Source organism: Xiphophorus hellerii, chromosome 14 (genome assembly GCF_003331165.1).
Source record: "Xiphophorus hellerii strain 12219 chromosome 14, Xiphophorus_hellerii-4.1, whole genome shotgun sequence".
NCBI lineage: Eukaryota > Metazoa > Chordata > Actinopteri > Cyprinodontiformes > Poeciliidae > Xiphophorus > Xiphophorus hellerii.
The window spans coordinates 10,984,327-11,008,995 of record NC_045685.1 but is presented as its reverse complement, the minus strand read 5'-3'; the positions used below and the strand labels follow the sequence as shown (position 1 = coordinate 11,008,995).

The 24,669-nt window shown below is 39.0% G+C and overlaps 3 protein-coding genes across 3 annotated transcripts; all 3 read right to left on the bottom strand.

The window, feature by feature from the left end:
• Positions 1–1,327: 1,327 nt before the first annotated feature.
• Positions 1,328–5,693, bottom strand: txnb (thioredoxin b). Its single transcript, XM_032584338.1, has 5 exons — positions 5,534–5,693; positions 4,140–4,244; positions 3,697–3,762; positions 3,373–3,438; positions 1,328–1,693 (listed from the first exon to the last, which is right to left on the bottom strand). Exons 1-5 carry the CDS (start codon positions 5,555–5,557, stop codon positions 1,631–1,633), a joined length of 324 nt encoding a protein of 107 aa, XP_032440229.1. The 5' UTR covers positions 5,558–5,693; the 3' UTR covers positions 1,328–1,630.
• Positions 5,694–7,038: 1,345 nt separating this feature from the next.
• On the bottom strand, positions 7,039–17,345 carry LOC116732928 (prostaglandin reductase 1-like). The gene is made up of 9 exons (XM_032583537.1): positions 17,154–17,345; positions 15,511–15,632; positions 12,286–12,331; positions 11,882–11,941; positions 10,382–10,549; positions 9,544–9,817; positions 8,646–8,751; positions 8,397–8,515; positions 7,039–8,261 (listed from the first exon to the last, which is right to left on the bottom strand). The coding sequence occupies exons 2-9, from the start codon at positions 15,614–15,616 to the stop codon at positions 8,151–8,153; spliced, it is 990 nt and encodes a 329-aa protein (XP_032439428.1). The 5' UTR covers positions 15,617–15,632; positions 17,154–17,345; the 3' UTR covers positions 7,039–8,150.
• Positions 17,346–18,900: 1,555 nt separating this feature from the next.
• Positions 18,901–24,666, bottom strand: LOC116732929 (prostaglandin reductase 1-like). Its single transcript, XM_032583538.1, has 9 exons — positions 24,551–24,666; positions 24,249–24,370; positions 24,091–24,136; positions 23,926–23,985; positions 21,740–21,907; positions 20,811–21,084; positions 20,619–20,724; positions 19,365–19,483; positions 18,901–19,278 (listed from the first exon to the last, which is right to left on the bottom strand). The coding sequence occupies exons 2-9, from the start codon at positions 24,352–24,354 to the stop codon at positions 19,168–19,170; spliced, it is 990 nt and encodes a 329-aa protein (XP_032439429.1). The 5' UTR covers positions 24,355–24,370; positions 24,551–24,666; the 3' UTR covers positions 18,901–19,167.
• Positions 24,667–24,669: the final 3 nt, after the last annotated feature.

The following is a 24,669-nucleotide window of genomic DNA, read 5'->3' as shown; positions in this document are numbered from 1 at the left end:
ACACAATACACATGGATGGGAAATGTAATGTCATTTGTTCTAGGGAGAATTACTTTAAGAAAGCTGTAAAATAATCATATTATGGATAATTCAATTGTTCATTTTTATTGGGAAGAATTGATTTACAGATATCTGAAATACTAATCCAGTCTATTAAATGATAAAACAGCTTGCCACAGTAGGCTGCATCCTTCGGAGGAATACAGGTATGCTACCTGATAAGGTGTTGGCCAAGGGGGCGGGGGATGGAACTGGTGCCAATCTGATTGGCCACTCCTGTGACCGCCCTGGATCTGATAGGTTCTCAGGTCCATTTTGTTACGTTGACGAGTTTAACACACCAATCAAAGATTACGACTCGTTTCAGTCGGGTCAGATATTGTTTACAAGTAGCCGGAGAGATAGTGCGTAAGAAAACGGATTTCTGGTCAGTTATACGTCTGTTTTGGGCATTATGGTCTGAAACCCAGTGCGTGGGGGGGACACACGTTGTTTTAACCGAGTTGCCTGGTGATTGATTGGCTAATAGATTGATTGGTTAGTTATATATCTTCGATATCAATGTTTGAAAATGTTATCCACTTCACCCAGTAAATGTTATCTACTTAGCTCAGATAACTAACTACCCTGCTGTAAATGTAACATGCGTACAATTCTTTGTTCCTATATTCCTATACAGCCTAGTTAGAGCTCAGACCTAAATATTAGACATTCCCATTTGCTGATTTAATCCTACAGCAGCTACAATACAAAATTAAAATAGACTTATAGCTGTAACTGAAAAGTACTGACACTTTTCTACTTTGTTTTTATAAGACATTTTTAAACCATACATCCTTTTACTTCAGTTTTGTTACCAAAAATTTTTGGTTACAAATTTGTGGTTGCAAAATAAAAAAGTTACGAGGGATATGAATACTTTTGCCTATATATTTCATGAATCCTAAGTGACCATAGTGATTCTGCAATAGCAGGTGTAAGGGCCTCACACCAGAAAAAACAACACAACAGACCTCTAAGCAGAGCACTGCATATTAAAAAGATAGGCAATTTCTATTAAATTTGAAATTGCCTCCTACACTAAGCCTCCTTAGTGTAGGAGGCTGTTATTTTAGCCTCCTACACTAAAATAACAGATGATCTAGAGGACTAGTGTTTCCTTCTTTGAAACCAACTTCAAATCTAAAAGTTCAAAACCATACAAAAAAGCTTGAAGGCACTTTCCTTTCCCGTCAGCATGAATCCACCGCTCTGTAGCATTCAGTCTTGTTCACATCTCTGTCAGCTAGTGTTTCTACTTTAAATGAAAAACTGCAAAAAAAAAAAATTTTTGGATTCACTGTTTATTAAATCCACCTTTTTTGAAACATACAGACATGTTTAGTCAGTCATTTTTGGAATCTAGCTGAAGCTCAGTCTAAAGACAGTCGAGACACACTGAATTAAACGGGACCACAGGGTCATTACATAAACGGTGGAACATAAGTTATTGCTGAAATGGGACAGCGGACATTATGGTTACATGAAATTTAAAAGGGAATCCTTTCAGATGTGTTTAGAGGGTAACAGCTTCTTCTGGAGGCTTTGTGTAGGGTGGTCGTGTGTGGATTGGTCAGCAGGATTTCAGCGTCTATCTCAGCTCTTCAAGTTTGGACTTTAGTGTCGCCAGGTTGGCTCCAGAGAACTCGAACACCTGAAACACAGAAAACGAGAGTTACCACGCATAATGGTGACATTTTCCATCTCCTACATTTGGAGATGGAATATGATAAAACAAGATACTTCGTGATCTTGTTTTCTCATTTAACACGTCTCAAACTGATCTAAAGCCTGGATGACGGCGCTATTCTGGTTCCAGTTCTTTTGTTCAGTAAAAGAACCGGTTTGCTTTTCAGCCACCTGAGAGCCAAACCATTAGAGCTCATTCGTTTATTGTTTGAGCCTCTCAGTGTTTGATTCTGTGGTTTTTATTATATAGTGCAGCTTTTAACTAATAAAAGACTAGAGGGGGGGTCACACCTGCTGAGTGACCGCAGACCAACTGGTTTAAAAAAAACAAACTAAAAATGTGGTAACTTCAATGAATGCGACATTTCGAACAAACACGCCACTGGGTGGCGTCAAAAAGCCAATGTCAGAGTCTGTTCCACTTCCTCCATAAAATAAAATGAGATGCAATTTAAAACAAGTCGAGTTTAACCCACGAGTGAATATGATTCATAGTGCCGACAGTTTTTGTCATTACTCTTTGTGAGGGTTTGGAACATGTATCTGAGAATTTACAAACTGCAATTACAATAGCTGAACTGAATTATTTTACATTAATTACAGATGCCTTAAAATGGTTTCAATAGTAAATCTTTACTCTGTGTAGGGGGGGAAAAAAGAAGTTAAAATCTCATCCTTGTGACCATGATTCTGTAGTCTCACTTTAAAGAGCAGCATATAATATCACACTTCAGTCTGAGAGTTTGAGCTCTAGAGAAACCCCAACCATCATTGTTTTTACACCAGAGTCATTGTGGACATGCATGTAGAAAGCTGTTGCATCAAAATGGTCAGATGAAACGGACTAAACAACAAAACCAGAACAGTTCCCCCAATCAACCCTGTTAGGTGAAATGTATATATTATCATATATTTGTTGTTTCCTTTATACCAATAGTGTTTCATATTTGATGTTCCATGATTGTTTTCTTTTCTCTAAACATAAAGACTGTTTCTGTATGTTTTGATCTACTGTATCTCCGTCTTCACAAGAGGGCCTCCCTGAAGAGAAGCAGTGATAACCGTGCTCACGGGGTTCATTGCTCACCAGGACTTCTTCTTCCTTTGAACGGTTAGATAGCTGACGAATCGTCGCCTTGAAGATATACGACCTGTTCTGTTTTTACTCTGTGTTCTAATGCAAGATAACATGTGTTTAGTTCGTGATTGTCATTAGCACTGCAACTAAAATGCTTTGTCCCCACCCCTTTAGAGTTGCAGTGCTCTCTGTGATAGGGACTCTGAAAGTAATAAAAAGAGAAGAGCGGACAAATGTGTTTCAGAGCGGTAGGAGATTTGTAACTGTAAACACATCTCTGTCCGTTCTCCTCGCGAGTACAAAAGAATCTAACTCTCTTGTCTTTTCTGTGTTGTTCAACTTGTCTTTAATAGGTGTCAAACCTGACAAACCCACAGCATGCGTCTCCTCTTAAACTGAACTTGTCAAATACGTAAGAACCATGCAGAGCAAATATTCTAACAAAAACGTGTTCGTAACTTTTCGGGATCCTGATCTCTGAAATTACAGATGACTAGTGTTCCTCCAATAGGGAGGAGGACACATTTTAGAAACGAAACATCTTACAAATGAGTGTTTGGACTCACCTTCTCGCCATTCTTGTAGAAGTGGAATGTAGGCATGCACGAAATTTTGCACTGACTGCTCACATCCTGACAAAACAAGAAAATATACATTTTATGGGGTTACCACAAGTGCTTAAAAAAAATCAACAAAAAAAAAAAAATCAGGGCTGCTAATTATTGAAGGCATTTTTCCTACATGCCATTTTATGATAACCTGAATCTTTTTTTGTAAATTAATTTGTTTGTATAAAATTAAATACCAATTTCAACCATTAGTTTCATAAAGGACTTTGGATGATGTGATATTAAAATCAACAATGATTAAGAAATAAAAAGGAGACTTACTTCAGCCTCATCTACGTCCACTTTCAAGAAAACCACCTCCTTGTTTTCAGCCTCCTCCGACAGTGCCTGGAAGAAAGCCAGTTGAATATTAAAAATAAAAAATGTGCAAAGAATTTTTTTTTAAGTAAAAGTATTTTGGTATCCAACACAAGTTATTAAATACATGTTTATCCATGAAAAGGTATCAACTTTAATCAAAGTAGCCATGTATTCCTGTGTAGCATTTCCCTTCAAGGTGGGGAAAAGCAAAACAAAAGGTTGCCACAGCAACAAGCTTCCTCTCCAAACAGATGCCACACCCTTTGAGCCGCTGAGGGCAATGATCCAAAACATTTGGTTCAGAGCTGCTTGCTACCATAGTTTCACTTTACAAAGGCCGCCCTAATGCTGCACGCAAAGTTTGCATTTAAACAAACGCTCGGACTCAAAGCCCATCCACTTACAACAAACTGTGGGCCAATTTGTTTGCAGGGACCGCACCACGTAGCTGTGAAGTCCACCACCACCAGCTTGTTTCCAGCCCCCTTCAGGATGGACTCAAAGTCTGCCTGTGAAACAGATTACACACAGAACATTTTTAAACTTGGGTTGTGTTGTGTTTTCTTATTTTTGGCATGCCCTTGCCTGTGCTGATGCTAAGGGTATAAAGTTTGGCAAGGCACAACAGTTTGGGGAGAATTTTAATTTTTCAGGATTTCCCCCCCTCCCCCCTTTTAAGCCTTTCGCCTGTTTTTAAAAGTAGAGATCTACATTTCTTCTACATCTTTTGTCACGGTGCTCAGTCCCACGATTCAAAAATATCCATCCATCCATCCGCTGAAATTAATAACTGTGGTCATTTTCGGGTCGTTGTGGTTGGATACTGTGCTAAACAGACAGATCATCGAGTCACAATTCTGCTACCGTCTCCATATCGGACAGCTGCATTTGTTTTTTATATTGAGATGTTTAAGTACCATCAGTGTCTCCACCCTTCGTCCTGGGCCTGCTGTGAATGGCGGCGTAGCCTAACGTTTAACTGCTCCACAAGCTCCCAACTTTTGAGTTTAGTCTGCTCCTGAACTTTATTTACTTTTTGGGTACAAATGATTCTAGCAAGTACACCAGACGGGCACACAGTCCAAGCAATACTTTTGAGCACATGTTGACAGCGGCGGTGTACCAGCTAAGGGCTAAGACAGTTGGCTTCTCGTTTGGCCGCCAAGTAAAGGACTAATTCTGCTTATTTTAGCCTCCAAATTCCCTTATATTCCGCTTCAATAACTAGATAGAATATTTATACAAGTAAAAGCTTGACCACTCAACTCTATAGCCGCCTCTAATATAGCAGAGTCTACTTTAAACGTATATATTTACATTATAAGAATACAGAACCTGGTCGATTTAGTTCGATGTTAAAGTGGATTTAATTAAAAAGAAAACAAAGGCACGCAATGTTTAAATAAATAAGAATACAATGAGATAGCAGCCTTTTTGCGAACCGCGGGATTCAAGCGCTGTGAATCGGAAGCCAACTTCATACCAGCGGCGAGGGCTACAGCAGCCTGGCGCACGATGACCCAGTCAGCCTCGTGTGACCTGCTGGGACCACGCTGACGGGTTTATAAGCCATTAACAGCTACAGATCTCGTGTATAAACGTAGCTAAATGAACTCCAAACCGACAGGCCCGGATAATGGATCAAGCATCACGATAAACTCAAGGGCTGTAAAAGAGGCGCCGGGGCAAAAAGCATGGATGCGTTTCTGTCCTACCTAACCCCCAAAGTAATAATGGCAAACATGATGGAAATTAAAGCTGTAAAATCGAGACCCTGCCCGACAAAATAAGTACTTACTAAATCCTTCACTTCCCGGACCATGATAACTGCCTTTTGATGTGTGCCTCGACGGAAATAGCTAGCCTCGGGGTTTGGAAAAACACCTTCGTTACAGCGAACGTCCCCAGGTCTTTTAAAGCCTCGGTCAAGCTAGTCTAAACAGTAGCGGAAGTCAGTTTAGACAGTTGGCAAAATAAAAGTCTTTAGTTCAATAACCGATGCAAAATGCAGTTTTCCGCCGTAATTAAGCCAAATTGAAACTTTGTAATATAATAAATTGTATTTTCATTTTATGGCGATTTCTATCTATGCTTTTTTTTTTAAATTGTAAATTAAATTATCGTACGATTACTTTTATTCTGAAAACTATTATAAATGGTGTATGAACATGAATGGAAATGAAAGAATTCAGTTTTATGTACTTGGAGACGTAAGAAGGAGCAGCACCAGTACTGAGACTGCTCCTTTCTGGTTCACCGGCGCAAGGTCCAGCCAGAAGTGATGGAGTTTGTATCTAAATAGTATATTAGTAGTAGGTGGTGTCGGCTACAATGGGAAACGAACAATCAAATGCCATCTCAGCGCTGACACGGGATAGGCCACAGAGAATTAAAAAACTAGGCTAAAACTCTCCATTTCTTTTTTTTTTTCATCAAATTGGCTGACTTTATTAAATAAAGAAATTGTATTTATTTATTAGCAGTTCTTCGTTATCGTGTACATTACTGACGTTTCTCGTACAGCCGGAACTTGAGTAGTTTTGCATGTGAATCGGATAATGTGTCGTGTCCAATTTCCGCCCACGTCGTGGACCGGCAAAATGACGGGAACCCAGCGGTACAAGTCATAATGACTTGACAAATTGTTGGTTTACCGTAAATGATTGACTCAGCGCAGCTCAGTTTTGTGGCAAGTCGTCCATGGTAACGCCGCAAAATGACGACGTGTACGTGCCCCTGCGCCGTTACTCTTCACGTCCTTCTTCTCAATCTCTATTCTAGATCTAAAAGCAAACGACGGGGTTGCACAAAAAACACACAATCTAAAACAGGAAGAAGCATATTTTCAGCATGGCCGAGGTCAATAGCCTTTGCTTTTATTTGGATCAATTTCAGGAATAAATTTTACTTTATTTATATAGCACCTTACTACAACAGATATATATATAATGGCACTTTATTTAAAGAAAACTTTAGTTTAAAGTAAATTCATTATGCCTTTCAACTGTAAGAAAAACCTATGATGCTTTATTCCTCTTGGCAGGCATTCTGGCCAGTTTTCTACCAGGACTTTCATTAGTTTTGGAGGAACTCCCAGTTCTTGGCATCAGTGCTTGTTCTCTACAACTTCTTCACTGCGATCCATGGTATATGCATTTTCTTTAACGTTCTTTAGTACTCTTTTCCTGACCGAGATCTTCTGACCGGCTTCGGAGGCCCTCAGGGATCATGATTTTAAGCATGAGATGCAACTGGGAAAAGGTCAAGATGACCTTGACAAAACATTAAGAGTAACAAAAGAAAGAGGACAACAATACAACATGTTTTATTCGTTTTCCCCCTAAAAGATTTCAGAGAAACAATCATTTATTTTTTTCATACAAAAGCTTGCAGTAAATACTAAAGACAAGTACAATACACCGTGTACGTTAAATCAACAACAGTATTTGCAAAGTTGTGAGTATGTATAACATCCTGGTAATCTTTACTTTCTGGTGCCTCTTGTGTTTCGTTACAACAAACGACTAGGCTTGTAGTCTATATAACCACCATTAGAAACCTATTACAAGTAGAAAAGTCAACTTTTATAGTAAAGTCAGGGTGTGAAGATACTAAAGCTTCCAAAAAGTATTCATGCCTCTTGAAGTCTGACTAACATTTAGTCACCACAAACCTACATTTATTTTCAATGGAGTTTTTGTGATAGACCAGGATGAAGTAGTGATGTTAGCGTTGCCTGGGATACCGGTTAGAGGTCATAAAGACTTCAAAGTAGGATGGAGGTTTGGTTTCTAGTAAGACATGGCCTGAGAAAAAAACAATACAAATGCATTTCCTACATTTCAGATTTGTATTATAAGCACTACTTCATGTTGGTGTAGCATAGGACTGAATTAACTTCCTCCTTCTTTTCTCCAGAACCACTAATTTTTCAGGTCTCCTGAATACTTTTCATGCAACTTTAGCTATGTTAGATAGAAAATGCATGTATACCAAGAAACAGGAAGGAAGCAGGAGAAGAAAACCAAAGCCACAGACTGGACAGTCAGCTAGCTCACCCCTCAATAGAAAACCTCAGCTATCTGCAAGTGAGGCAAAGTACAGAACGATTAGGGAAGTGAGGCTTGGCAGAAGTTACATAACCCCAAGAATGGGTGGGACCTTTCTGGGCTGCACCCTTATCAGCAGCCCCCAAAGGTCACGTTGTCAAGTGTTCAGGTTGGTGCACTGTTTCACATTTAATGCTTTGATGATTCCTCAAAGAATGTTTGACTAAACGAAAAGTCCCTAGCTCATTTATAACCCCATTAACAGAAATATCTAAGAAACCTATACTAACTATTTACTACGAACCCCCTTCATCGACGCTGCCTTCTTAATGCGTAAACTCGTCAGCGCCTCCCATTGGCAAGGGGTCACACTGCAACAACAGCCTTGCCGATGTTGTCTCCGCGCAGCAGCCCCATAAAAGCAGCTGGCATGTTTTCAAATCCTTCTGTGATGTGCTCCCTGCACTTCAGCTTCCCCTGCGGAGGCAGAATGAATATATTAAATCTAATCACGTCGATGCTGAATGACATCAACGTTTGAATGTTTACCCAAAACACAACAGAATCTGAACGTGTTTTGTTATTTCAAAACAACTGAAATAATGACCATACCTCTTGTAGCCAGCCTATCATTCTCTTGAGGCTTTCGGGGTTTTTGTGTTGCCACCGGTTTTGCGTGAAACCCTCCATCTTGAGCTGCTTGACGATCATCGTCATGTGCGGGTAAGGCCCTGAGAAATGTTCCAGTTGAAACAAATCGGGTCAGAACCGCACCCTGCCTACATTACCTGTCTACAAGTGGTAATGTGAGACTTACCACATTGTTCAGATTATAATCTGAACAACGTACAGATTACACACCTGTCTGAGGTGTGCCGTCGTTGTAAGTGGAGATGCTCCCACACACGGCTATTCTTCCAAAGGTCTTCATTTGTGGAAGGGCGACAGTTGAAAAATAACCTCCGACCTAATAAAAGTGCAAATTTGTCACAAACAAAAACTGGACGAAAACGTAATCTTTTCCAGAGGTGGGCAGTAACTAGCTATATTCATTAAGTTACATTTAATTGAGCAACGTTTTTTTTTTTTTTTTAAATGATGCACTTTTGGGAGTAGTTTTACAACACCATACTTTTTACTTTTACTTGAGTAATATTGTTACAAAGTATCACCCCTCTTATCTGAGTAAAATTTCTGACTTCTCTACCCACTAGAAGTAACTTCACTGAATGAAGAACAAATATATTTTTAACCAGAAATGCACCAAACACAGTTGCACGTCTACACTTTAGGTTACAGTGAGACATATTTGAACACAATCTTTGTTGTTCTGCAGTTATTTTCCACATGAACCTGCCGAGTCTGTTGTGTCATTTTTACACATAAACACCACACATTGTCCCTGGAACCATTTTACCCTTTTCCAACACGCACTACGTATAAATAACCTACTGTACGTATTAGCTTCACATTTTACATTGGAAAAAAAAAAATATTCTGCTTGAATTTGGTATTTTGGTCTTTAAAATACCAGAATTTGAACATGACTTAATATTTTTGTCTACTTGATGACATTTAAAAAAAAAAAATTAAATCAGACCCTTTAATCAGTTACTGCTTGAGCAGACTTTTCACCAAATACTTTTTTATTTGAGTAAAAGTGAGAGTTGAAGTAATGCTACTCTTACTTGACTACGACGGTTGGGTACTCTACCCACCTCTGGTTATTTCAAGACAACGGCACCAAAACCTCTCTTACATTTTCAAAGAAGCAGTCATATCCTTCAGGAGCAGCGTTCTTCAGCGCCTCCTCCAGGGAAGGGACAGTTTTGTAGTTGAAAGCCTCGTCAAAGCCCAGCTCTTTCAGGTAAGCCACTTTGGCGTCTGACCCGGCCGAACCCACCACCTTGCAGCCCTTGATCTTGGCGATCTGTCCCACCACGTTTCCCACAGCTCCGGCTGCGGCGTTCACCAGCAGAGTCTCGTTCTCCTGCAGTCCGAGAACCTCCTCTATTCCATACAGGGCCGTCAGCCTGCAGACAGGAAAAAATAAATAAAGGACAATCGACTCCCATATCCTGTTTTCCCCGCCAGTTCCAGCCTCTTTTGAATTCAGGTCAGGGTTGTCAAGTTTATTCTCATTTCGGGGCCACATCAAGATCACGACTGTTCTCAAAAGGCTGGTTGTGCCTAAACAGTTAAAATACGAACAAATAGCTTGATCAATCCCTCTACGATTTCATGATTTTTCTGCAATCAAAATCACTGATTTTGCGGAAAGACGTCAGAAATATTTGCAAGACCTTTTGTGATATTTGTGACTTTTTGTTACTCTCCACATCGATCACAGATGATAACTTGATACCAATTCAGACTGAGACAGCAGTGTATTAGAGGTAAGAAATGCTGACACCCGCAGGTGGAAGTTAGCATCATTTAAACTTAACGCTTTCCATCATTTTTGCAAAAAATGTTCAATAAACTCCCAATAATGAATGAATGCGAAAAACTGTATGGATGTGTTGAATTTGCGTGAATTTCGCAGAAAAACTGGAGGGATTAATTGGCGTAATTTGGCTACGTGCAGCCTGTCTTACCCTGGCATGCCGATGGAACCCAGAGCCAGAGACAGCGAAACGTCTGAAGGCCAGTCGGCCATGATGGGAATGAGGTCTGTCCCGTCGCTGACTGAGTGGCTCCTCCAACCACTGTTGCTCACAACGTGGCTCCCCACAGGAAATGCTGGGTTTTCACTCTGAACCACCCTGCACACAAACAGTTACCTGTCAGTGACATTTCCGATTCAGTCGCGGGACAAAATGCATTTGTGTCATGACAAAGAATACATCAGGTGTAAGAAGAGTGTTGTCCATTGGGGGCTTGCGCAATTAAATTTAAGAGAAAAAATTCCACAGAAGCAAATTAGTCCCGTCAATATTTTTGAACCAGAAAAGCGACATAATAAAACACTATTTATAGTGGAATTTGATTAATGATTACATTTTAAAAGCTACATGACTTCGTTACGCACGCCGTGTGGTTTTGCATCATTCTTTGATACTGTGGGATGCATGCTTTTTTCTAAACCGTTTATGAAAATTTACCGTGTTCGTCTCTGTGTGGACCTAGAAAAAAGTCCTGGTATCTAGTTCTGCTGTGTTCAGCAGTCAGGCTAATTATTACCAGTTCATTTAAAGAGTAATGCATTTATTTCTTTGTACTTTCAACCACTGTAGCAAATTACATTGTCAAACAGCTATTAGACTCTTACATGTGAGGCAGCCATGTTGGACTTTGAAATCGGAGTTGGTGAAAAACTAATTCATCTGTATGTGCTGCTTTTTCATGACATTGTTTTTCTTTTTCTTATTGTGTCCTTACATTTGGAGAACATTTCTATTCTATTCTATATCTGTTCCCAGTCTTGCATTACTAGATGTGCATTCGGTGGCTCACTACTGCTCCCCCTGGTGGCGTGGTCTTATATATAAAGTATTTTGAAAACTCATTATTCTCATTCAAACAAGGAGTTTGAATGAACGGCAACATATTTATTTATTTTAAATTGTTGTGCAACTTAAATTACCAAAACACAATGTAATAAAACTGTTGAAGTTCTGTTTTATTCCCCTTCTAAAAAAATAAAAATAAAATTCTCATATAGAGACTATTTATTAGATCTCAGTGGACACTTGAAGTTAATGGTTAACTTCTCGCACATCTGAAGAGCAGTTTGGGTTTTCTGCTACGGCTGCACTTCAACTATCCAGACGTTTTCCTCTGCATTGTTGTAAAGCTTCACAATGTGGGAAATGCGAGACATAATCTTGCCAGAATTTCACTGGAAGCGTGTTTTTTTTTACCTAGAGCTTTATCTCTGGAGGTCATCAACAAAATATCAACAGATATGTATCTACAAGGACCCAGCCAAGAATGTTTAGGGTGCGTACTCTCTGCTACAGACTCACACTGAACCAAAGGCTTTGGTAATAACAAACAAGTACAGGATGAATTCTGCTTTGGAAAGCGTCAGACATGCTAAATGCATCGTGAAGGTTTATTCGGTGGGTGAGCGGGACAGCGGCCGTTTTTCTTACTTCGCCACTTGCGTTCCGATCATCACGTCCCCTTCCTTCATGTGGAACCTGCTGAACGGCCTGCGGACACCAGAAGCAACAAACCTCTTTCATTACCGTTTGTTGAAGTCTTAGCATGATTGCTTTCTAAAGCCAGTGAAAATCAATGCAATTTTATTTGTGCAGCACATTTCAGCAACGAGGCATTTCAAAGTGCTTCACATCATAAAAACACAGAAGCACAAAGCCATGCAACATCGAATCAACAATTGAAACAGCGCATTTAGTCAAGTGCCATCATTACATTCTTAAACGATTATGCTTCAAGAGCAACTCCAAACAGGTGAGTTTTAAGTCTAGATTTAAAGGCACAGAGAGTTTCAGCTGTTTTCCAACGTTCTGGAAGTTTGCTCTAGAAAACCCACCTCATGTATGGATCCACACTGAGAAAAACTGCTTCCAAAAGCACCTCTGAAAGAAATAAACAATTTGATGTTTAAAGATTATTTAGAAAGAGTTTGAGAGCATTCAAAGCCCGTAAAGGCCTTTCACATTTTGTGACACTACAACCTCAAAACCGAGACATATTTTTATTGGGATTTTATGTGACAGATCAACACTAACAGGGAGACCTGAATCACTTCGTGAAAAACTTATTTATTCTCATCAGATGCATAAACATTTTACCAGATACTCTTGTGAGACGGAATTGCAAACTGTGAAAAGACGAACTTGTAACAGAAATCTGTTGTCTACTGAATTTATTCCAAGAATAAAGGGAATTCAGTCCCTTTATTCTTGAAAAATGGAATGCACTTTTCAGAAATGTATTCCATCTTAAAGCAAAGATTGAAAAGATTTAAAAAGCACACTTTCTATCAAAAGAGCACAGAAATTGCTATTTTTTTAAAATCCAGGTTTATGTGCGTTATCTGTAAAATGTTATGTCTAAATAATCTTATGCATATTATCTGTCAATGTTGAAACTGCCCTATGTGTTGAATTAATATTTTTGTGTTTTTATTAGTTGGACCCCAGGAAGATTAATAACCACTTTGGAGGTTATTCTCCTAATAAATAAACAAACAAACAAACAAACAAACAAACACAAAGGAGAGCATTCTCAATGGTGAAGCTGAAGGAAAGGCAAATCTGAAAAGTGTGGTGTGCGTTTGAATTCAGCACACATTGGTCATTAATTTGTAGACGTGAACCGTTTGCAGGTTTCTGGCCAGTCACTGATCTGTAAAAAGCATGATGATGTTTTTTTTGGTCTGAAAAGCCGCTAAGTTGGCAACAGTTGGGAAGTTATTGTTAACTGCACATGTGCAGACGTGTCCCGGTGGGCGGGACTGTCACAACGTCTGTCAGGCACTTATTCATGTCAGGATCTAAATTTCAGTTGTTTTGTGTCCTTTCGAAAGTCAATAATCCTCCATGATGGCACCGTCAAATTCAAATCTGAAATAAATCTTTGATTTTTACAGTCTTTTCTGTAGTATTGGAGAATGTTTTCTTTCCATTCACACGGCCCAACCCGCTTTCACAACCCTTAGCAAACGGTAAGTCCACCCATTGTCTTTCACAGGTGGTCAGCCTAATCTTTTAACGTTAGAGAATCCACATGTGTGTCTTTCCCATCATGTGACACAACTGTGATTTGCTGAACCGATCCCACAAGCAAAAAGAGACATTTTGCAGGCACTCTGGTGTGTGATTTCTCCCTCCAGGTAACTCTTAAGTAAAACTGTTTCCAAATGGATCTCTTCTTTTTTATTTTTGGTGACTGCAGTTTTTTTGTCTCAGTCAGCCATTTCTCACAGTAGAGCAAAAAGGACAGTGGCTGACTTTCAGACTTTGCGGAGATAGATAAGATCGGTAGATAAAATCGGTTTCTCTTTCAAGTAACGGCTGATCACCACCCACCCAGTTTTTTTTTTGTTTTTTTTTGTTGCTGTAACTGTTCTTTCTCTGTCAGATTTGCACATTGCCCATTCTTCCACACAAAACAGACGGGTCTGACTCATGGCAAATATGTTTGATTCTGAGAAATATGTGGTGTGATTGCTATTGATAAAGTTCAGATTTTATTTAACCTGCAGCGTCTGAAAGCGCTCAGGCAGAGAGGACTCAGCCCTGCACATCAGAAATGTGACTGTTAATCTGTTAAAATGAGAGGTTATACAACACCTGCCAAGTCTTTACTTGCGTGAAGAACTATGCTATGGGGTTTTTTTTTTTGGTGCCTTTTAGAAAACCAATAATCCTTCATTGTGGCACTGTCAGATTAAAATCTGAAAGAATAATGTTGTTTTTGCAGTCTTTTGTGTTGTATCGGAGTACGTTGTTTTCTTTTCATTCACGCGGGTCAACTTGCTTCCACACCCTTAGAAAATGGTAACTCTACTACAGACGCCCATTGTCTTCGATTTTGCTGGTGGTCAGACCACCAGATGTTAGAAAGTCAGCAAGTGTATCTTGTGTCACAATTGTGTCCAATGTAGCTCAGTTGTGACACGTGTCACAATTGTGATTTGCTAATCTGATCCCCCATACAAGTGAAGAATTGTGCAGGCACTCTGATGTGTGATTTCTTCCTCCACAGGGCTCTTAAATAAAACAGTGAAGAACTGCAAAGCAGCTAATTGGGATTAACATTCTGGTTTTGGAACCAAAGGTTATGGGCAATCGGCTTGGAGCCAAACGGATCTGGTGTAGGGCTAACTTTTTATCGTTTTAAATTAGGGGTGAACCACCGACCGCAGTTTTCTGTCTCAGTCAGTCTTCTCTCACGGCAGAGCAAAGGGCACAGTGGCTGATTTTCCTTTTGTGGCAATGGATAATATCGGTTTCTCGCGCAAGTATTGGCTGATTGCCGATCACCCAAAATTAAGGGAATTAGGGCTATTTTAAATATTGCCAGTCGTTCATTGTTGTAGCCCGGTCACATTTGATTTACTAAAACCATAAATCAAATGGTCTTCAATTGATAATACCCTCAACGTTTAACGTTGTTCATACGCTGTGTTTAGCCGGTGTTCCTAAATCAGACGTACTCATCTTACGGCCATTTTTACAACTCAATCTGCACCTATTTTCAATAAATAAGTGCCCACCGCATTTTGCATGTCAAAGGCTTCACTTTTGTTCACGCTATCTGACCAGAGCACTTTCTGTGTCCTCTACATGGACTGTAGCAAACTAAATCTTGTCCAAATTTCTTCTTAACACTTTTTTTTAAAAAAACGTCTCGTGAGTCAAATGAATTAGTAACAGATATTTGTTTTGTAGCTTTGCCAAAACTCTTCACATTACAAAATAATAAACTGAACATAGCTCTGTGCGATGATCTAATCATAGGATATTATTTTATAACCTAAAGCTGCTTTAAACTTCCCCACATCTTTGGCCTTGACTGCTGTGTTCGTTGGTATTTATGATAAAGACTAATGCTTTCTTACACAACTCTGAGGCCTTTACAGAATAGCTCCACGTATGCTGAGCATAAATCAAAAAAATTTAAATCTAAAGGTTATTCGTGTTTGGTTGGTAGTAAAGTGAAAGAAATGTGAACAAGTTCAAAGTGAATAGTTTTGCAAGGAATTATACATTTTACGTTTATTCAAAGTCAATAAAGGATGTTTTCTTGCCTCCATCTTTGGGTTCAGGTAGCTCCTCCACCTTGAGCTGGAAGTCGCCGTCCTTTGGGAAGCCATCGAAATGCTTGACCAGAGTCCATGACTTAGCCTGAACCATGGTGACTTACTCAGGGCTGCAGGCAAAAAACGAGCAGTCAGTTGGGATCAAACAGGCAGGAACATGTGGCACAGCTGTGAAACACTTAGTGCTATAAAGAATAAAAGTTACCTCATCACAATGCATAAAGAAAATATAGTTATACACTTCTGCAAAATTTTGAGTTACACCTGATTTCTATAAGTATAATTCCAAAGAGTCGGGCTTCAAAAAGAAAAATGTGGTCAGCTCTTTAGGTTTTCTAAAAGTCTTTCCAAGATTTTCATTGGGCACATCGGACGCAAGTGCATTGCTTTCAACGAAGGAAAAAAAAAAAAGTAGACATCTTATCTCATAATCACAACATAAGGGTCTATATTTCTTTTTCTTTTGTGAAAGCAGTGCACTTCCGCAACTTCCCAATCAGCAGGAAATGATCATAAATTGGTCTCAGATGGGCTTCCTGGGGTTACATAATGATACATCGTAGTCACCAACATATATCTGACAGAGGATAACTCTTGATTTGGTGCTAGATTTCTTTCTCAAGAATTACTTTTTTCAATACCCACAAAGCCAAGACCTACATAAGGAGCCCTACACGGGTTCTGCAGATATGCATTTTATTTAGCCAACTCACAAGAGTCCAAAAAAGCAGTGAGCTCTAGTCAGTACCCAACCTGCCTAAGCTTTATATGAGATTTGTTGGGCATTTTTGGTCAAGTGTATCACTTTAAAAATCCTTAAAACTCCAACCTATGAATCATCAGGCATAAAAAACCTCCAACGTGAGTCAAGACTGTATACAAATAATGGAAAACTACGAACATTTTTACTTCATAGTTTGGTTTCATGTTTTCAGTTGAATCTATGAAAAAGGGTTAGTATTCCTGCATAGAAAAATAGCATAGGACCAAAAAGTTCATTTTTAGGGCACTATTAGCATATGCATCTCTTAGGTCTAGTGTTTTATGAATACATCACTTTCAGATGCCCCTTTGCCTACTTTTTAAAGACGTTTGTTCTTATTTCTTCAAGCCAATAAACTTATGGACAATAAATTACCAAAGTAAAGTACAAAGACTGGGCACAAACCAGTAGAAAAGTAACAAACAAACCTCCCCCACTCTGAAATCATTAGAAACCAAACTTTTGAGAGGCAACGTGTAAATAGATTAGGAATGGTTTTGCAGAGATCTTAAGATAGCACCGAAGCATTTGCTTCTATCTTTTGACGTTAATTACATTCAATATTAAACCATCCGTAAGCGTTGACAGCAGCTGCTTCTTCAATAAAAATGAGCGAATCTGAAACAAAACATGCCTACACGTATCCAGGCGAGCATCTATAAACATAACAAGCAGGAAGATGCCATTGTTTTTCGACCAAATGTGTAACGATTTGCATGAGAATAAAAAAGCGAACGTGGTTGTATAATCACTGTGTTCCAAACACAAAAACAAACAAACAGGAGGACCAGCAAGACTAAAATATCATTAACTTAGTCAAAACGCATAAAAGCAAACAGTTCAAAACCTATGAAAGAAGTACACTCACTCTGTCGGGCTGCTGCACTTCCTTATTTCAGTTTCTTTCAGTAAAACCGCGAGAACTTTAGTTTGTCAGATCTAACTGTGGGGTAGCCACAAAATAAAGTTTCACTAGTCAGCGAAACTTTGCGATGTTAAAATGCCTCGAGAAGAGAGAAGTGATGTTAAATGCCTCGAGAAGAGAGGGCGGGAAAACGCTTGAAACGTGAAACGTGATTGGTCTAAAGTTTAGCCAAACAACTTACGTATGACGTAGCGCACTGTGACGGAGCTCCACTTCAAGCCAAGTAGAAAGGCGTTACAGCTTAAAGTTCAAACCACAATGACTGTCGCTTGCTGTTTCAGACAATAAAATGAGCTATTGCCACAGTTTAAGTAAACAGATACAAAAGGGTTTAATACAAAGATGCAACAAAAGATACAAAAGGGTTAGGTATACATTTATGACTACTGGCAGTTGAAGTGAAAAACGGTGATTTTCTCTTGATCATGGAACCAGTTAGTGGGTGTGCTTATTAGAAAAACAAGATATTGTTCTCAAAGTTGGTGTGTAAGGAACAGGAAGAACAGGCAGGCATAAGAGTTGGTTGAGTACGAGATGGACCATGACTGTGTCAGAGAATCTCCAAAACTACAGCTTTTAAAGGGGTTTTGATCTGCAGAGCTCAGCATCTATCAAAAGTTGTCCAAGAAAGTTGGGGTGGTGAGCTGGGTGGTAGATGACCGAGGGTCATTAATGCATGTGGGCAGGACTGGCCTGTGTGTGGAATGGTTTAACAAAATAGCTATTGCAGCCCAAACAGACCAGTTGGAGTTCCCCCTTTTGACCCATTTGCTCCTCTAAAAGCACCAACAATTGGCATGTTGAGCATCAGAACCACACCATGGAGCAAAAGAGCAATATGACAACATAAAAGCTTTTTTTGTAATTATTTAACAAGTTATTTAAAGTTGCTGATGTGACTGACATTTTTGGGACTTTTTAAAAAAATTTTTTTTAGAAAACCCCAAAACAAGGGTGTTATGTGTAACATTTCAACAAAAAAAAATGTTACATGGATGTGAAAATGCTGAATTTTTTGGTATTCACATCCTTTGAAAATGGATGTGAATACCAAAAAATTCAGCATTTTTGGCATTCAGAAGCAAATCTTGCACACTTTGGATTTTTATTTTTCAAATAATATACTGACAAAATATAGTATTCCCCTATAATGTATTTGTTTAAATGCAGGGGAGTTAAAATAATTTGTAATTGAAAAAAACAAATGCACAAAACTGTTTGGACCTGAGGCCTTGGGAGCTAATTTCTTTTTTACCCCTCCAGGGGGTCTTTTGTGGGCTCTAGTGTCCCTTATGTGATAGTGGGCTGACAGGAAACAGGGAAGGGGGGGGAAGACATGCGGCAAATGTCGTCGGGTCCGGGAGTCGAACCCGCGACGGCCACGTCGAGGACTCAAGGCCTCCAAATACGGGTCGCGCTAACCACTACGCCACCACGGCACGCCCGAGAGAGAGCTAATTTCATATCCACATCAATCCTGAAGGCCAACCCGTGTTTTCGCTGAACCTGATCCTCAGCATCTCCCCAATCCAATGAAATTCAAATGTGCAGTCTTTTTGCTGTTCAAACAAAAGGTAGCCGTTGGCAACGAAAGCGTAACTGAGCTCATGCAAATATTTCAGGCACCTGCCCCTGACAGTATTTTACATCAATTCAGACACTGAAGAAAGTTATTACACACAGGACATTCTGCTGGAAAAAAAACCATTTATTAATCAATACAAAACCTCGCAGTGAATACATATTGAGTAATTATTATGTCAGTGCAGCGACATAACATTCACACTGCACATAAAGGCACAAGAATATAAGAAGATTTTTCACATTTTAAAAATAATTAATGACTAATAGCCTGATGTTTGTAGTTATTTTATTTCTGGGGTAATCATAAATAATTATTATTGCTCTGTCAAACTGCGAGTGTGTTCTGTAAGAAGGTCACTCCCTTGATGAGGCATCACACAGTGACGATAGCCTTGCCGATGTTTTCTCCCTGCAGCATCCCCATGAAAGCAGCTGGCATGTTTTCAAAGCCTTTGGTGACGTGCTCCCGACTCTTCAGCGTCCCCTGCAGAGGCACAACGCAGACATTACGCTCACATGGAAGGACACGTGGCTTAAATATTCACGGGAAAAAGCGAAAAGCAATAATACCTCTTTGTACCACCCCATCAGTTTCTTGAGCCCCTGGGGATGGTCGCTCTGCCACCTACTTTGCATGAAGCCTTCTATCTTAACCTGCTTCCAGTTTATGGTGGTTAGAGGGTATGGCCCTGGGAAAGATATATCCAACATTATAAAGCTGAAACAAGAGCTGGATTCTGCATAATACACAGCTTTTGTTGAACTTTAGCAAGTCCAGGTCGCCCTCTAGTGTACAAAATATGTAAACATTTTGAAAAGCATAATGCACAGATCCTTTAATATTTAATACGTTTTTAAATTTTTTTCACATTTTGGTACATTACAACCACAAACTTTGACATGTCTTATTGAAATGTATGAGTGTAATTAACTGTGGCATGAAAGAAAATAGTAACACTTTTGAAGATTTTCATAAATAAAAATCTGGCGTTTATTTATATTCAGCACCTTGAGTCACTGCTATGACCAGCTTTCACTACCAGTGTACTTATAAGTGTTTTAGGGAAATGTCTCTTCTAGCTTTGGATACCCAGAGCAGAAATATTCAGCTCATTTTTCTTTGCAAAAATAGCCCAACCTAGGTGATACTGAAACACGAGAGAACACCAGTTTTCAAGCGTAGCCACAACTTCTCATTTGGAATTACGACTAAACTCTGCCAAGTTACTTTGAAAACGTTTTTATTTACCATTTTGCAAAATATAGGTGAATGGGATTTACATATGACATAAAAATGACATATGTTTAGATATGTTTCTATCTAAACATATTAGAATGGCAGAGAAGTGAAAGGTAAAAAGACCTCCATCAAAATCCATCTATTGCTAACGAAATCTGGTTGGAGAAAAAAAAAATCTGGAACTTTGGGCTAAAAAAGCCAAATTTGTAACATGTTTCTATCCAGGACTGTACATGGCTTGTGGTAATCTGCAATTGAAACATCTTATTCTGGTCTGTTGTGATCCTTGGTTGTCATGATCCTGGTTGTTCACTAATCAAACCCCTAAGGCTTTGAAAGATCCTGTTGTTTTCACAGAATTTTATTCAGAAGTATCAGAGTCAAAGGTCCGAATGAACTTCAAACTTAAGTGTTTTTCTTAAACAATTTGAAAAATATACACCAGTTTTGTTACCTTTTATTCACTGCATTTTGTTGCTCTGTTTAATCAAATTCCAATAAAACACACTAAAGTTTAGGGTAGATTTAAGACAAAAACAAAAAGCTTTAAAAGGAATATTTTTGAAGTTTTTACAGGGACACACCTGTTTGGAACGCAGAGTCGTGGTACGTGGAGATACCTCCGCACACAGCTATTCTACCAAACTCCTTCATCTGCTGCAGGGCAAATGTTGAAAACTGACCCCCAACCTAAAAGTACGACAAAACCACAACAAGTTAGAAACAAGATTTCAAACAGGAGGAGTTCAAAGACATTTGGAGCTATACCAGCTTACATTTTCAAAGAAGCAGTCATATCCTTCAGGAGCAGCCTTCTTCAGCGCCTCCTCTAGGGAAGGAACAGTTTTGTAGTTGAAAGCCTCGTCAAAGCCCAGCTCTTTCAGGTAAGCCACTTTGGCGTCTGAACCGGCCGAACCCACCACCTTGCAGCCATGGATCTTGCCGATCTGTCCCACCACGGTGCCCACAGCTCCGGCTGCGGCGTTCACCAGCAGAGTCTCGCCTTTTTGCACTTTCAAAACGGCTTCAACGCCGTACAGCGCCGTCAGTCTGCAGACAGGAGGGAATGGGGAAACAGTTTTTCCTGATACGCATAGAAGCTTGTAATTTATTTATTTATTTTTCATAACAAAGTTAGTCATTAACCTCTACAGTGTGTAGATTATATTTCTCTTTTGCTGGAATCAACCGTTGCAGATTACATAATCTATTTCCCTATTTGTTTTTAGCACTTATGGCAATTGTACTCCCTGAACTTAAAGCTTTAATGCATCACTATCCATTTGAAAATGAAACTTCTATTTTATGTCTTTATGTCAGCCACAGCTGAATACTTTGCTACACTAGTATAATAAAGATGCACAAATCAGTCGGTCAGAGATCTGAATTGTTCAATTTCCCTCAGCTGGCTCAAGCCTTTTAAATGCTTTTTTTATTAAACAGCAAACTAAGAACATCCAACATTTTTGGTATGTAAACACATCCACCAACAGCACGCACTCTGATGACTGTTTTTAAGTTTACGAAACAGATTAAGGTGAGAGGCACATGTTTGGATCAGAATCAGCCAAAAATCGGTGTCGGCCAGGCAAAGTCTGAACGGTGGAACTCTAGTATACCATTATAACACTAAAATCCTGATCAAGTAACTCCATTGTACCCGTTTACCTTAAAACAAATGTAATGAAGCCAACACCCATCTTACCCAGGCATGCCGATGGCACCCACAGCCAGCGACATTGGCACGTTTTTGGGCCAGTCGGCCATGAGGAGAGTGAGGTCCTTCCCATCACTGATGGCGTGAGTTTTCCATCCACAGCTACTCACAACGTGACTTCCCACAGGAAATGCTGAGTTTTTACTTTGGATCACCCTATGCAAAAATGAAAAAGAAAAGAAAAAACATTAAAAAAAAACAAACAATTCAGCTTTCTAGCAAGCAACTTCACTCAGTGTGGAGCCAACTAATGTGATGTGTTTGACACATTTTTAAAACTTTTAAAACAGAAAAACTGTGAAGTACCTTAAGATTCTTAATCTACAAATAACAGTAACCAGCAGTTATTGGATAGTGACTTGAGATCTATTCACATTATACAATTTAAAACTACAACTTAGTTCAATTCAGTACTAGCTATGCTATGCTGGAAGTGTGTTTGAGTTGATGGGGTACATTTTTATTAGTCAAAAATAGAGTAAGGAATAAACAGACTGAACCAACACGCAGTAATGAAAAAGGTCTGACACTATTCATCTGGATGATACTCTACAGCTGTTTGGTTACAACTGATCAAAAGGATTTCGTGCCACTTGTTGCTTTTATTCAGAGGTGACCCCTAGATATCTGCATCAAGAAATAATGACCTCTATACGTGCAGCCATGTCATCAAGTTTTGGGTCGCGATTCTAAAAAGGGAAGTTTGACACAAAAAAAGCAACAACACTCTGAAATATGGTGGTGGCAGCTTGATGCTCATGGGGTTATTTATCTTCAAGCCAGAGAGCTGATGTAAATCCAACAGAAAATCCACAGATTCACCTGAATATGGTTGTGGAAATTAGAGGCCCACACAATCTGACTGCACTCAAACAACTTGGAAAGCTTTTTTAAGGTAGAGTGATCAAGTACTGGCAAGTCAAGATGTGGGGTGTTGATAGACTCTTACCAAAAAAGACTGAATGCTGGAATTGAATGAGACGGTGCTTCAGCAGGGTACATATTAGTTTAGGTGTGTGCAAATTTATTGCACGCTTTATTGATTTATTATTTGCCTCCCATAACAGATTTGTTTGTCCAGAATGTAGGTCTTTTTATGTTTTGAAGTCACTTATCTTATTTGACATTTTCACAGAGGTGTACACACTTTCTATGTCCACAGTTGTACAGAGGAAACCTATAGAAGTAGTATTTCCAAGAAAGAGAAGGGAATTATGAATTGTTGACTTAATCTGTATTAAAGGTCAATCAATATAATTCTATAACAGATGGAACAGATTCCCTGATATGTTCTTCTGTGTGAGTAGTTATTGTTTTACAGATTACAAGGCTGGATAGCGTTAAATTAAAAAGCATGTCATGGTAATAAACTGTCTACCAAGAATAGAAAACTATGTTCAACTTCCTAAAAAGTTGAGAAATGTAATAACCAACTTTTATTTCTTTTAAATGTATAACTTAAATTATAACAGCATGGAATATTAACACTTCTATAAATATAAAAACTGCAATATCATCGAAATATTTTTCTAAAAATGTGTAAATCCAGTACTAGCTAGACTCTGCTGGAAATTAGCTGACTTAACTTTTTTTTTTCCAAGATGGATGAGAATAGAATAAATTTGCTACTACCTGAATAAGTCTGCAGCATGCACTAAGGTTATATTTTTTTTATACGAGGCAATGCCCCTTCACATAAATCATGCTGCTACACTTAATGGCTTGCAAACAAAGGACTCTACTACGAGTCGCTCCTCCTTCACCTGATAACAACCATGGTTACACATGTTAAGCACCATAAGTGGAAAGTTCAAAGCGTTCATTCGGAACAGGTGTAGATTTATAAATAGAAATATCTTTTTGTATTATATAAAAGCATTCAAAAGAAAGACAAAGAATATTTCAGTAACACAGTCCTTAAAATCCACTGAGAAAGCAAAGACTTTAATTTGCTAAAAGCAAAACTCTTGCAGGGTGACAAAATGTGGAACATTTACTGGCATTACTGAACAATATACCTACTGTTCATGAATCAAAAACTTTGTATATATAGGATGTAGAAAACTAATTCTATTCTTGAAATAGGAAGTGAACATAATTTAAAGTTCTTTTATGTACACATTTGAAATCTGTCAACAAAGGGCCTTTTCTGCGTCTAAGAAAGTTTTCCTTACTTTGCCACTTGAGTTCCGATCATAACATCCCCTTCCTTCATGTAGAGTTTGCTGAAAGGTCTGAATAAAAGAGAAATACAGACTTACTGCATGATAATTAAATTATTCTGAGGTGATTTAGTAATAACTGGTAATATTGTCAAATCTGGATGCATGTCATTGTACCTCATGTATGGATCCACACTGAGAAATACTGCTTCTATCAGCACCTCTGTAACAAAACCAAGATGGATCACATTTTATTAGAATAAGCAACATTAGAGACAAATAACTTTTAGCTGTTCTTCAGTCCTGCAGAAACAGAATGAGGGATCTATTCTTGCCTCCGTTTTTAGGCTCAGGTAGCTCCTCCACCTTGAGCTGGAAGTCGCTGTTCTTTGGGAAGCCATCGAAATGCTTGACCATGACCCATGACTTAGCCTGAACCATGGTGACTTACTCAGGGCTGCGGAGAGAGATCAAACAGACAGGATCACAGGAAAGCAGTTGTAATTTATTGCCTGGTTAAAAATGAAAAACTCAAAAGGATTATAAAAATCGTGTTCAGTTAACAGAATAAAAACTGAGATAGGTGCAAAAACAAAAACACTTCGCTGTACTTGTTTTAGTGTTTTTACAGACTTACCAGTAGTATTAGTAGATATAGTCTCACAGAAGTGCTGCTAAATAAGCAGAGGTTGTGAGTTAAGTCAGTTAGTAGCTGTATTTATTTGCAGCAGTGGGCGGAACACGAGCTTCCCCCCA